Consider the following 12,921-nt stretch of genomic DNA (forward strand, 5'->3'; position numbering starts at 1 on the left):
GCCTGGGAAAGCAGGAATGCCCTTGGATCAGCACTGCCCTGTGCTGTGTGGATGGCTCACGGCGTGAGGGAGGTTGGGCTGATCTCCAGGGCTCGCTTGCCACCAGTGTTTCTGTGATGGATGTCTGGGCATCACTGATTTGTTGGTTCAGTTTTCTCTGCAGAGCTGGGCCGTCCTTGCTGGAAGAATTATGTTGGTGGTCTGGGAAACAACTTCACATCCAGGAGCTGGAATGGTGGCCTGGAACAGGCTCAGAAGCTCTTCCTTCTGCTGGGTGGGTGCTGGCTGTTACATATCAGTAATGAGATGGTTGGCTCAAAATTAAGGGGTGAACATTAGCTGTGTGTTAAGAGAAGTTTGGTAGATGTGCAGTTATGTTACTGCAATGTGTCCCCCTTGCATTGCTATCATGGGATGGCCTTGGTCATTGGGGCATTTGGGGAGATTGGTTTGTTACTGTGGCAACACCTGCCCTCCAATCAAGGTGTAAGAAAGTGATCTCCACCCCTGGATAGCAAGGAAGGAGCTGACTGACAAGACTTTAAGAGGAGCTAGAAGTATAAAAAGCAGAGCATCTTCATTTTGAAGATGAGCATGTGGCTGGTAGTCATGGGGGCTCCTAGCGCTGTAATTTTGCCTTATTTAATCCTTTTGTTGTTGCTTTTTTTTTTGTTTGGTTCATTTTTTTTGTTAAAGTTTAATAAGCCTTTAAAATTTTAAAAAGTGGACAGTCATTTACCACGTGGCTAAGGCACCTTAGGTGCAGGTTCCCTGGGGACACAGGCATCCAGCTCTGTCTTTGCCCCCGGCCCTGCCTCTGCAGCCTGGCCCTCATGGTTTTATCTACAAAGTGCTTTGTCCTCTCCAGCCGTGGAGGAAAAGCCTCCCCTGCTCTGGGGAACAGAGACTGGAGCGAGGGAAGAGCAGAAATACAGGTCAGCTCACTTCAGTGAGTGTGGTGGTGTGCTGTGCCCTCCTTTAAAGAGCACCCAGGAAGATGTGAAGCCCTGAACTGAGCTGGTGCTGTGAGGTTTTTAGCCTTGGCAGTTCACTTCCCTTGGGACCCTGGGGAGGGCAGCAGGGGCATTTGCTTTTATCCAGCTAAAGAAACCAGCAAAAATGCACCAGGGGTATCTGCAAGCCCCCCGTGAGCAGCTGCTGGCTGTGGAACACCATCACCAGCCAAATCTGTAACTGAGATGGTGATCCTGCCTGGCCACACCTGCCAGGTGTGTTTAACCCAGCCCCTGCTCATCTCCTCCAGCCTTTTGGGCTGCAGGTGAGGACCAGAAACACCAAAGCAAGGAGAAGGTGGTGCTCCGTGAACCGGGAGTTTAGGGTTTGTTGGGTGCCAGCTCCCACCTGCAAGCCCTGCCTGCCCATCCCACAGCAGAGCTGAGCTCTGTGGCCATTCCTGCTCTCCAGCCCTTGCCCTCCTGCAGGTTTGCAGCGAGCTTTGCAGGATGCTTTGCACTTCTCCTTCCAGTTGCTTGGTTCTCTTGCCTCCCTGCTGTTTCCTTGGAAAAGTTAATTTCCCCTATGGACCTTCTTTAGATGGAAACATTCCCCCTCAGTGGAGATGGTGAGCACAGAAAACAACAGATTCCAGCCTGAATGGAAATAATTAGAAACACCTTTTGGTGAGGAAGAAATGGGCATGAACTAAGAAATCTTGCACCCCTATATCCATGCCTAGGGTCACCCTTTGTGTGAGATTTTTTATATTGTTTTCTTTTTCTCTCTCTTTCACTCTTTGTTTCCCTCTTCTTCTGTCTCCAAACAGCTAAAGGTGAAGGAAATTAAGATTAGATGTGGCCTGGATTTATGGCAACAGCTTCCCAAAATCTCCTGTTCCAGCTCCAGCTCACTCCTTACCACCTTCTGCAGCAGCTGGTACCAGCAAAAAGCAAAGGTAACATGTTACTAAAGTGTTATGTCTCTTTGTGCACTCACCTTAGGCTGCAGCAGGAGGTGTTGGGTGGTGGAAAATCAGATGTTACAGCTATTGCTTCAGTTATAGATAGCTCTGCCTGGGAAAAGGCAGTGGAGTGCGAGGGGATGGCTGGGAGAGGATTCACAGGGAACACGCTGAAACCCCCTCTGAACAGATTTTGGAGTGTTACTCCTGAAACAAAAAAAAAAAAAAAAAAACCAAAGTGCTTTTCCTTGGGAAGCCGAGGCAAGGACAGCCGTGGTCAGCAGTGCAGCTGGCACGGTCAGTGTGGGCAGTGCCCGTCCTGGGCTCCAGCTGCTCCCCCTGCAAGGAGCAGCAGCTCCCAGGAATGCTCTCAGGTGCTCTGCTGAGCCTGAGTTTTTGAAGAGAGAGCAAGAGGATTAATTTTCTCAGAAAACACGGCACAAAGTGGAGATGTTCTGCGGAGAGAGGATGATTTTTTTCCCCCTCCATGCTCATGATAGAAAATTGTAATAGGCTTTGTTCTGATGAGTGTTGCAGTACTTATCAGGGTAAATTTAGTATTGCCTCCTATTATAAATGACAAGAAAGGTACAGCTGAAAACAAAACTTTATCCTGACATTTCAGAAGCAGCTGTACTTATATAAAATATTTTTGCTCGTCTTTTCAAATTGGGATCAATTAACTGCTGGGTTTGGAATTTCCTGCCAGGTCAAAGTCCTGTTACAGCACTGTTTATAGTCAGACTGGGTAAAAAACCACCAAAATGGAAAGTACTGAGGTAAAAGTTTTAATTATTAAGAGTCTAGAGCTGAGAACAGGAAAATCACAGCCCATCAACAACCCTACTGCTCCCTTACCATGTGAGTGTGAGCAAAATACCTTGTTTTATGTGTCCCAGAGGAAACATGGATGAATTCCTCCTCCTGAGGACACTGTGGAATGGTGTGGGTAGGCTAAAACAGCAAAAGGGGAAGTGGAAGGGTGGCAAAAAGGGATGGGGATGTCATTTTTTGCAATGTGCTCTGTGCAGGGGCAGAGTTGGTGTCAGGGGAGTGGTGTGGGGGGCTGAGCTCAGCCTCCATCCTGACCCAAAATGGGCTGAAATGAGCAGGGAGGGCTGGGCAAACCCCACGTGTGGGACAGAGCAGCACTTCAATACATTTCTTGGGAGTGTGTGGTAGGGGGTTCCCTCTGCTCTGGATTAAATGCAAGGACAGATGTACAGGGAGATCTGTGGGTTTGAGAGAGATTTTGAAGAGCAAAAGCAATTGGTATGGATGGAAAACACTTATTTTCTTTGTAATTTCCTTCCTTCCTTCCTTCCTTCCTTCCTTCCTTCCTTCCTTCCTTCCTTCCTTCCTTCCTTCCTTCCTTCCTTCCTTCCTTCCTTCCTTCCTTCCTTCCTTCCTTCCTTCCTTCCTTCCTTCCTTCCTTCCTTCCTTCCTTCCTTCCTTCCTTCCTTCCTTCCTTCCTTCCTTCCTTCCTTCCTTCCTTCCTTCCTTCCTTCCTTCCTTCCTTCCTCCGCTAAATGTGGAAGAAATTAAGATTACTCTCACAATCTCTGTGCTGACCATGCCTTATCCCCTCAGAACACTTTAAGTGGGAGTAGAAGCCTCCTGGGGATTTCTCTGAGAGCTGGTGCCACTCCCAGTGTCACCTGGTGAGGATGATCACTGCTCAGAGCAGCTCCCTCAGCCCAAACCGGCGTAATCAGCTTCAAAACTTGTCTGAGGCTGTGAGGGCAGCAGCACTCTGCATGTCCCTCAGAGATGAAGAATCACTACAGGTGTCAAAGGAAAGCTGCATTTTGCTGCAGTTCTTCTGTCAAAGCTGGGACAGCCTGAGCAGAGACAGCAGCTGTCCCTGTGAGGTGACAGCCAGGAGCCTTTGCAGCTCCTTGAGTGCCCAGGTGTCTTCTCTGGGCTCTCAGTTGGGTTTTTATCTCCCTCTGGGTTCTTGGCAGGTTTTTGTGGCTGTGTTTTCTCTCCCCCTTCCCTCTGCTCCCTGCAGACACAGGCAGCCCCGTGGCTGGAGCTGCTGCTCCCCAGCCTGGAGAAGACCTGCCCTGTGCTCCATCACTCTCAGCCTGTTGCCAGGCAACCCAGCATCACACGGATTTCACTCCCAAGCTCCCAAACAAACTGCAGATACAGGGGATTTTCCTCCTGCTCGTCCAGAGAGGGACCTCACCTGCCTCCCTGGCAGCTCTGAGGGGTCTCCAGCGGTCACTGCTGGCTGCTGGCTTTGCTGCAGCTCCTCACTTTGCCTCCCCACCTGCCACCTTGGCACCTGGGAGGGCACACACTGAGTTTTGTTGGTTTGTGGGGCTCCCTGTGGGCACAGCCCCAATTGGAGTGCTGGCAAACCCTGCCATGATCCTTGTCTCCCTCAGGGAATTGCTGAGCAGCCATCCCACCCTCACACTGCTCAGGGCTGGGGAATTACCCAGGAGTTTTGTTTTCACGACTGCAAAGGCTGCAATGGCTCCAGAAGTTGAGGCAGAACCCCAGGTTGCCTGCTGTGAGCGGGCTGATGGACTGTCAGATCTGCCTCAGGGGCAGGACACACGTCTCACTGTGTCCCAACCCATAATGTACAAACCGTGTTTCCTGACAGCCATATAACACTCCTGAGAGCTAATTTTGGCACAATTATCACCCTTTTCAGGTCGTAAAAGTCACTCAGCACTCAGCCACCTGATTAGAGCTGTCAGCCAAAGCCTCCTGCAGCCACTGCAGGGGTGAAACACCACGGAAAAGCACACATGGGTTGTCCCACGAGCCAGACAGGAGCACACATTGTGTTCCCAGGGGGAACGTGCTGCAAATCCCTGTCCCAGGCAGGAGGAGTGCCAGAGGAAGGAAGCACACCTCTCCCAAAGCAGGATGTGCCTTCAGAAAGCACATTTTGCAGGTGTCCTCCTGCATTTCCACACTAGCAGCTGGACTCAGGAGTGACCAGCTTCCACCACAGAGTGACCAGCTTCCATCACAGAAAGTGACCAGCTTCCATCACAAAAAGGGTGTCCAGTTCTTCCATCACAGAAAATATGTCCAGCTTCCATCACAGAAAGACTGTCCAGTTCTTCCACCACAGAAAGAAGCCTGCTAGCTGGCTTGGGTGTCTGAGAGAGACCAAATTTGTCAGGTCAGATACCTCCCAGCTGAGAATGGGACACTACCAATGGAGACTAGAACATGGTTGAGGGGGTCCTGATCTGCCCCAGAGAAGGAACTGAGCATTGCAGCTCTCTCCCTCACGATGTGACACTGGAAAGGTGCAGACTGACACTATGGGGATCCTCGTGCATCCTTTGCTGGGACCTTTCAGGCTCCATTAGCTCTCTGAAATGCCTGTGCAGCAATGCACACGGCGTGGGGCATAAACAAGAAGATTTAGAGCTCTCTGTGTGGTCACAGAGCCATAATCTCATCACAGTTACAGGTCATGGGGAACAGGAGAGCTGCTTGAGGCCTGGAGGAAAGCCAAGTCACTCCAGTGCTCAGAAAGGGCACGAAGGAGGACCCAGGGAGCTGCAGGCCAGGCAGCCTCAGCTCCAGCTCTGGAAAGGTTATGGAACAGCTCATCCTGAATGCCATCTCCACGCTTGGGGAGGAGAAGGAGGTTACCAGGAGCAGTCAGCACGGGTTCAGCAAGGGGAAATCATGCTCAGCCAGCCTGATAGGCTTTGGGGATGGAATGGTGCCTGGTAGGTGAGGGAGAGCAGTGGTTCCTGTGTGCCCTGGCTCCAGCAGAGTCCTTGGCACTGTCCATAACCTCCTCACAGGGAGGGTGGGACGCTGAGATTGGACAATGGGTTGAGAACTGGCTGGCAGAGCTCAGGGGGCTCTGATGGTGGCACAGGGTCCAGCTGGAGGCCTGTGACTGGTGCTGCTCCCCAGGGGACACTACTGGGCCCAGTCCTGTTCAAATTAATTCAGCCATGACCTGGAGGAAGGGGCATTGCCTGTGGAGGACACACCACGAGCTTTGTCACGGGACAAACACAGAGGAGGACTCCAGGAGATCCGGGCCTGACCCCCGAGGCTGAATGGAGCACAGGTGTCCCCAGGGAGCCTCTCTTGTCACCTTTGCTGTGTCCCCTTGGCGCAGGTGCTGGATGCTGCAGGGCTTTAGGGGAAGGCAGGTGGCACCTGCTCTGGGAACACTCTGTCCCTGCAGCCAGCAGGGACCAGCAGCTGGGCTTCTCAGCTTCCTCCTGGGTGCTGAGCCCTAGAACAGGAGAGCTGCGGGGCCAGAGGGAGAAAAAGGAGATGAAACCATGCACATCTCCATGTGGTGCTCAGGAGAGGAATTTTTTACTTAGATCCTTGTCGTCCATTCTGCTGCTGCTTCCAGATGTTTTTGTTGTAGCTCCATGGCTCAGACCAGGAGCTTTGACTCAGAAGGGGACTCCTCTGCTGGCACAGGTGGGCAGGAGCATCCCTAGGAGTGAGACGTGGGACTCCCTCTGAAATGGGAAGGCCTAAAATGGGGGACATGGGCCTCAGTGAGTCCATCACTGACAATAATGAGCAGGGAGGCATTTTTGGGCACTTCCTACCTCTCTGCAGGGGCTGAAGGGCCTTTTCCTTGCCTTGTGCCCTTCACACTGCCAGTCCCCACACGATCAGAAATGCCAGTGCTCCTCCTGAGCACCACGATGGAAATGCAAAGAGGAAATCATCCCGGGGACTACAGACAGACAGATCCACAGGACTGGGCTCTGCACCCCTCAGCACGTGGGCAGGGGTGGATCCACAGCTGCCCTGGCACCACAGCTCTGCTGGGGATGTGTGGCAGCCCCGAGGCTGCCCTGCACACCTGACCCACCTGCCCTCCCTGTCACCCACCTCGGGGTGGCTGCAGCACGTTGTCCTTGTGCCACAGGACAGTGTCACTGTCACCCTGCAGGCTGCCTGTGCATGGCAGGAGGAGGCTGTGGTGCTGGGAGTGATGTTCTTTTGTTGTAGGCATGAGGGCTAAACTTCAACCACCACAGCTATCAACAACCCCAGCCAGCACAGCACTTCTGCACACTCCTAACCCAAGGACCTGTGCTCAAAGGCCAGACCATTTCCTGAGTGAAGGAAAGCCCAAACTGAACATTGTCTGCAGCCTCCTAAGCTCAAAGACAGGCTGGAATGGGTGGTGGTGCATGAACCCACCTCCAGGGACAATCCTTTGTCCCTTCCCACCACACTTTGATGCTCTGCTTGCAGAGATTTGAGCACGTGGGACATACAGGACTGCAGGAAATTCTGCTCATCAATTCCTCCATTCACAGTTCCTAAAAATGGTCAACATTCCCACTTACTCTGGACTGCCTTGCAAAGTGGTGAAGGATCTTTAGCTCAGCAAAGATGGGGAGCCCTGTGGATGCACTCTGAGGCATTTCCTCACAATATATAACATCTAGCACCTGGTGTGTCCAGGCAGAGAGGCTCCTGGGCTAACCCATGAGGAGGCATTTGTGAATCAGAGGATGCAGAGTCACTAAAACAGGAGTCACAGCTGCCCAAGCAGCTGCTGGTAGCTCTCAGCCCCACCAGTCCAAGGGGGCTGTGACTTGTGGTCTTTCCTTGCCAGCACCTGAGGGTGTTTAGGTGGTCCTGGGGGTGATGATGGAGCCTTTGTCCTGTAGAATAGCTTGAGGGAAACCTTTCCTGAAGGAACGTGGAAATGGAAGTGCAAAGGCTCTTTGGTTTAGTGAGCTCAGTCCTGGATGCAGCTGCAGCAGGAGACAGAGGCTGTGTTCTATACAGGGTGGGAAAACTCCCCCTTGCCTCTGCTTGTCTCTATCTCCACCTCATGAGGAGCACTTCATTTACTTTCAGGTTGTTTTCCACCTTCTGCACAGAAATGCCAGCTGTAAGACTGCATTTTCTCCTTTTCTGCAGGACTTCCATTAAATTCCTGGTTTTATAAAAGTTCTTTTGCTTCCTCAGCTCTTGTCCTTGTTCTGCTTTAGAAGAACAACCATCTTCTTCTGGGAATTGTTGGCTGGGCAGAGGAGCCAGCTCTCCAGCTGGCTGGGAGAGGAGGTGAGGGAGATTTTTCACCTTGATGGCAAGCCCTTGGGAAAAGCAGCACTTGGGACTTGGAGCTGGCTGTGACACTGGAGAAGAAGGGAGGCCAGGGTGTGGAGATTTCAGCAGAGCAGCAAGTAAGAGAGGAGTGAAAATGAGTGATTTGGTAGTGGGGGACAGCAAATGGCCGCAAACACGATGCCCATGGCCTCTGCAGGGTGGTTACAGCCACAGCTGGCATCCTCAACAGCAGCTCATGGACTCAGAGTCAGAATGTGAACTTCAGAACAACCCTGCTCTCTCCCTGGAGAGCAGGCAGCTCCCAGCAGGGGAGGGAGACACAGCTTTTGGGGCTCTGGGAGGGGCCCATCTTCTGGAGGGCAAGGAACAAACCCCTCAGTGAGCATGGGCACATCTGCATCAGCCTTCATGAGAGCCACCAGAGGTGGGCACTAACTCCAGAGCTCCTTTATCCAGAACGTGGCTCCAGGCAGGGTGTTCAGCAGCACCCAGCAGCTCCTTTGGATGCATTCCCTGCCAAGCAGGGCTTTCCAAAGTTCCCTGTTGTGGCTGAGTGGTCAGATAATTCATGTGGCACGGTTTCTGCTCCCAACTGGGAGAACTTGCAAGCACAAATGTCACCATTTGTGAGCATAATTTTTCCTCTTCGTGTGTGCCTCTGACATTTGCTTTTCACTTACCTTTCCTGCCAGTAACTTGCAATCAGGGCTGGTGGGAGGGAGCAGAGCAAAGGGGGCAGAGCAGGAAGGGACCAGGCAGGGCTTAATGGGGCCTCTGGTACCCGGGGGCAAATGCTTCTCATCTCCCCAAGAGCTCCTCCCTGGTGCCCAGCAGCTTAAATCAGAATAAATGCTTCAGAAAGCCAGTGCTGTCAGGAGCTCTGCGTGCTGGCAGCAGCAGAGGAGGTAAATGCTGTACCTGTACACAGCCAGCACCTGATGGCACCAGGCAGCTCATGCTGGGCACGTGGGGACATCCTGCAGGACCAGACCTGCTGGGCTGGCTCCTCTTCTTCAACAGAGTTGTGAAAAAACCCTACAGCTCTGGCCGTGGACCCTCAGCTACAGGAATTAGGGAGCCACAAGCTCCTGGGGGTGGTGACAAAGCATGAATTGCCTGTGACACTGGGCATGTGGGAGCCCAGGAGTGTCCTGAGGGCACAGTGCAGGGCCAGTGCTGGGAGCCCAGGCACACAGGCTTGCTCTGGGCTGCCATGCAGTGAAATGTCACCAGCTGGGTGTCCTGGAGAGGTCCCTGCACCCTGCACTCCCTGTGGAGGCCACAGTGAGTGGCCAGCAGTGAAAGCCATGGGCAACATGGCCCTGACTCCACAGGGACAGGCACATTCACTGGCAGGTGACAAGTGCCACTTACCTGCTTTGGTCTTTGGGAAGGCAGTGGAGATCACTGCTCTGAGCTAAATTTGCTAAGTCTGGACCAGCAGGGGTGGTCTGGGCACTAAACCAAGCAGAGAACCTTTTCCACCAGCCTCAGCAGTAAGTGAGAAGATCTTCTCCCCTCCCACTGTAGCCCAGGCTCACTGTAGATGTTAAACCTTCTCCCAACCTTCCTTTCACCCACGAGCCCCCCATGTTCAGTGCCCCTAGTGACTCCAGGCCAGCTCAGCACAGCACTCAGCTGTTCCCTGGTTTGGTGGCTCTGCATGGCCACAGCCCAGTGTGGCCTGCCAGGGGGAAGCTCCTCAGAAAGGTCACTCCCCACCAGGCTTTTTGGGCAAGGAGATTGGGAGCACAGGATCTGTGGCATGCCTCTGATGAGGAAACCACACAGAGCCAAGCCAGGCATGAGGGAAAGGAGCATTAGGAACCCCAGACAGAAGGATGCTCTCAGGTTGACACAGAATTCACAGAATTCACAGAATTCACGGAATTCACAGAATTCACAGAATCATTGGGTTGGAAGAAACCTTCAAGACCATCGAGTCCAACCCAGCCCCAACACCTCAACTGAACTCTGGCACCCAGTGCCACATCCAGGCTTTGTTACACACACCCAGGGATGGGGACTGCACCACCTCCCCGGGCAGCCATTCCAGAACTTTATCACTCTTTCTGTAAAAAACTTTTCCCTAATATCCAGCCCATATTTCCCTTGGCACAGCTGCAGGCTGTGTGCTCTGGCTGTGTCAGTGCTGCTGCAGAGAGAGCCCAGCCCCAGCTGAGCACAGGCACCTTCCAGGAGCTGTGCAGGGTGAGGAGGGCACCCCTGGGTCTCCTTTTCTCCAGGGGAGCACCCCCAGCTCCCTCAGGGGCTCCTCTCAGGTTTGTGCTCCCAGCCCCTCTCCAGCCTCGCTGTCCCCTCTGGATGTGCTCAGTGTCCCCAGGTCCTTCCCAAGCTGAGGGACAGAGCTGGGCACAGCACAGAGGTGTGACCCCAGCAGTGCAGGGACAGGGCAGAGTGACCTCCCTGCTCCTGCTGGCCAGATCTCCCTGCAGGGAGGGCAGGCCAGAGCAGCTCCCCAGTGGCCACTGGACACTGCCCTGTGCCCCTTCAGAGGCATTTTGAAGCTGGTCCTGCCCAGCTGCAGTGACACATCTCTGCCCCTGGTCCCAGAGGGCTTTGGAGACCATCTACACACGGGTGCCAACCAGGACATACCTGCTCAGAAGGGCTGCTCTGAGCTGCCAGGCAGGTGCAGAGGAGATCCCATCCAGGCTGGTGAGAGCTCAGATGTTTCCTCCTTGAGCCATGGCTTCTGCTCTGCATTCAAAGTGCTGCTGGATCTCTTCTTTTTCCTAGAGAAAAAAAAAAAATCCTTCGTGGTAGTACATTACTGCATGCCTGAAGGAGAGTTCCTTCATTATATTATTTTTTAAGACAAAGATCAGAGGCTGGTACACAGGAGGCTGTGATGATTTCTATGGCTGTTACCATTCCAGCAGGCAAAGCCCCAGCACCAGGAGCTGATCCCCAGCAGCATTTCTGGAAGTTCAGGCTCCCTTTTCCCACAAACTCCATTGTATGCATAACAGCATCCTTCAGGGAGAGCTGAGCATCCCTCCTGAGCTGGGCTTCCCCAGCCTGGGGGAGTCTCCAGCCCCAGCAGAGCCTCCAGATCTCCCCCAGTGCCCCTGGAGGAGGCCACCAGGCCACTGGGCTCTGTGCATGGAGACATTCTGAGTAAATCACCTCATTTTCCATCTCTGTGGCTGCAGGAGGAAGCTCAGCCTGTGCTGATGACAGTGTTTCAGGCAGCCACAGCACCCACCAGCGCTCACAGCTGAGCCACTCTTGCCCAGGCACAGCCCCCTTCTTGCCAAAATGCCATCACCTTTCCCATCATCTTCCCTGCGCCCACCTCCCCGGGGAAAAAAACCCAAAAATCCACCTCAGCAAAAATGCTCATCCATCCTCTGTGCAAGCCAGCAGGGGTTAATGCTGTCAGCCATGACGTCAGGATCCCAATTTGTCCGGAGAGTCCCCCTCCCCAACCACAAACTCCCTCTCTCCTCCCCTCCTCTTGTGACTTTGCAATGAGCAGCAAAACTCCACAGGAGCTGCGGCACCAGCACTAGGGAGACATCCAGCCCTGCCTGCGAGAGCAGCCCTTCTGCAGACAGGCATTTATATTATTTTCTACACATGCATATATGTAAATTTTTTTATTCACGGGGCTGCATTTGCTGTTCCTTTTTTATTTAATTTTTTTTCTTTTTAGCCTTTTCACAAAAGCCCCAAACCTCGCGTGTGACAAGCCTGAGATTTCCCTAAAATAAAATAACTGCACAGTGGGGCTGGGTGGCTTCCCCTTCCCCCGTTGGAAAATAAAGAGGAAAGGGGGAGCAAATAGGTAAAATCCAGAATAAAATCATATTGCTCGAAAACTCACACGTCCTCCCTCTCTCTCTCTCTCTCACACACACACGCACACACACACACACACACACACACACGCTCTTTCTCCTCCTCCTCCTCTCTGAAGGTGGGTAGCAGGAGCCATGCAACATCTGCAGAACCGGATGGCAAAAGAGCAGGAGGAAAAATAATCCAAGTGGAGTGCTCAGGGGACACTGAGTTGGGTTTTTTTCTTTTTCCTTTTTTTTTTTTTTAAATTTTTTCCTTCTTCTTCTTCTGCCGCGTACCTGTGAGATTCGATTTCACATTTTGCTGAGCCCATTTTGGGGCATTTTATTTTTCTTTCTCTTGGGATTTTCTCCATTGCCAGAGGATGTCTCTTGTTGAGAGGATGCTGACAGAAAGAAGAAACGAATTCTTTGACTGGCACTGAAGGAGCGGGGGGGTATTTTTCCCCCTCATTTTTTAATTTTTTGTCATTATTCTTTTTCTCTAGGAAATCATTAACTGGGGGGGGGGTTGGTTTCTTTTTTCCCTCCCCCCCTTTTTTTGGAGGGGGATTTCAGAAGATCCATCTTTCTTTCCCCTCCCCTCCAAAGATTTTTTTTTTCATCCTTCGTCTTTGTGGAAATGTGGACATTTCAGGCAGACAGATTGAGTGGAATTGTCTCTGCTTTAGCAGCTCTTTGTCTCGCCTGCTGTGCGCAAAGGTAAGGATTGCGATCCCAGGCTGCAGGGACGGGGGGCTGGCACAGGGCTTGTTTGTCTCGCTCGGGCTTTTCTCCATCGAGCTGGATGTGGGGAAGAGGAGGGGGTTCTTTCCCCAAATCGCTTCCCCTGCCGAATGCTGTTGTTATTCCCCAGCCCGCGCCGCTCGGGGGGAGGAGGGATGCTCGTACATGAGATGCGGAGCAGACTCTGCGGCCGGAGCCCACCTCGCGGAGCGTGTGTGCGCGTCCCCCTGCCCAGCCCGGGGGAAAATGGCCAAACGAAGGGCTTTGCTGGGGAACATGGTGCCCGCAGGAGCCCCGGAGCTGCGCTGCCTCGGCCGTGCTCACGCAGCCACGCTCGCACCCGCGCGGGCTGCGCCGTGCCACGGCCGCGGCTCTGCGGAGCTCCGGGGGCGATGCCCGCGG

At 53.0% G+C, this 12,921-nt stretch overlaps 2 protein-coding genes and 1 long non-coding RNA gene across 5 annotated transcripts in view; 2 read left to right on the plus strand and 1 right to left on the minus strand.

Moving 5' to 3' along the window:
* LOC135304578 (gamma-aminobutyric acid receptor subunit alpha-3-like) overlaps window positions 1-10,725 on the minus strand; it is a 112,230-nt gene extending 101,505 nt beyond the window's left edge. The window contains exon 1 of the mRNA XM_064427143.1: window positions 10,589-10,725. Within this exon, the coding sequence (XP_064283213.1) occupies window positions 10,589-10,696 (108 nt within the window). The 5' untranslated portion in view covers window positions 10,697-10,725. The remainder of the gene's footprint in view (window positions 1-10,588) is intronic.
* On the plus strand, window positions 1,212-7,852 carry LOC135304577 (uncharacterized). 2 transcript variants are annotated; one of them, XR_010365903.1, is made up of 4 exons: window positions 1,212-1,442; window positions 1,555-1,640; window positions 1,784-1,912; window positions 4,587-7,852. It is a non-coding gene; the product is annotated as an uncharacterized LOC135304577 (long non-coding RNA). The 2 variants fall into 2 exon arrangements; XR_010365902.1 differs by having other exon boundaries at window positions 1,212-1,640.
* A 732-nt stretch (window positions 10,726-11,457) lies between the features above and the next one.
* LOC135304579 (gamma-aminobutyric acid receptor subunit beta-4) overlaps window positions 11,458-12,921 on the plus strand; it is an 84,810-nt gene continuing 83,346 nt past the window's right edge. For both annotated transcript variants that reach the window (XM_064427146.1, XM_064427147.1), the window contains exon 1: window positions 11,458-12,495. In XM_064427146.1, coding sequence (XP_064283216.1) covers window positions 12,416-12,495 — 80 coding nt within the window. In that variant the 5' untranslated portion in view covers window positions 11,458-12,415. The remainder of the gene's footprint in view (window positions 12,496-12,921) is intronic.

This window comes from Passer domesticus, chromosome 7, assembly GCF_036417665.1.
Source record: "Passer domesticus isolate bPasDom1 chromosome 7, bPasDom1.hap1, whole genome shotgun sequence".
NCBI lineage: Eukaryota > Metazoa > Chordata > Aves > Passeriformes > Passeridae > Passer > Passer domesticus.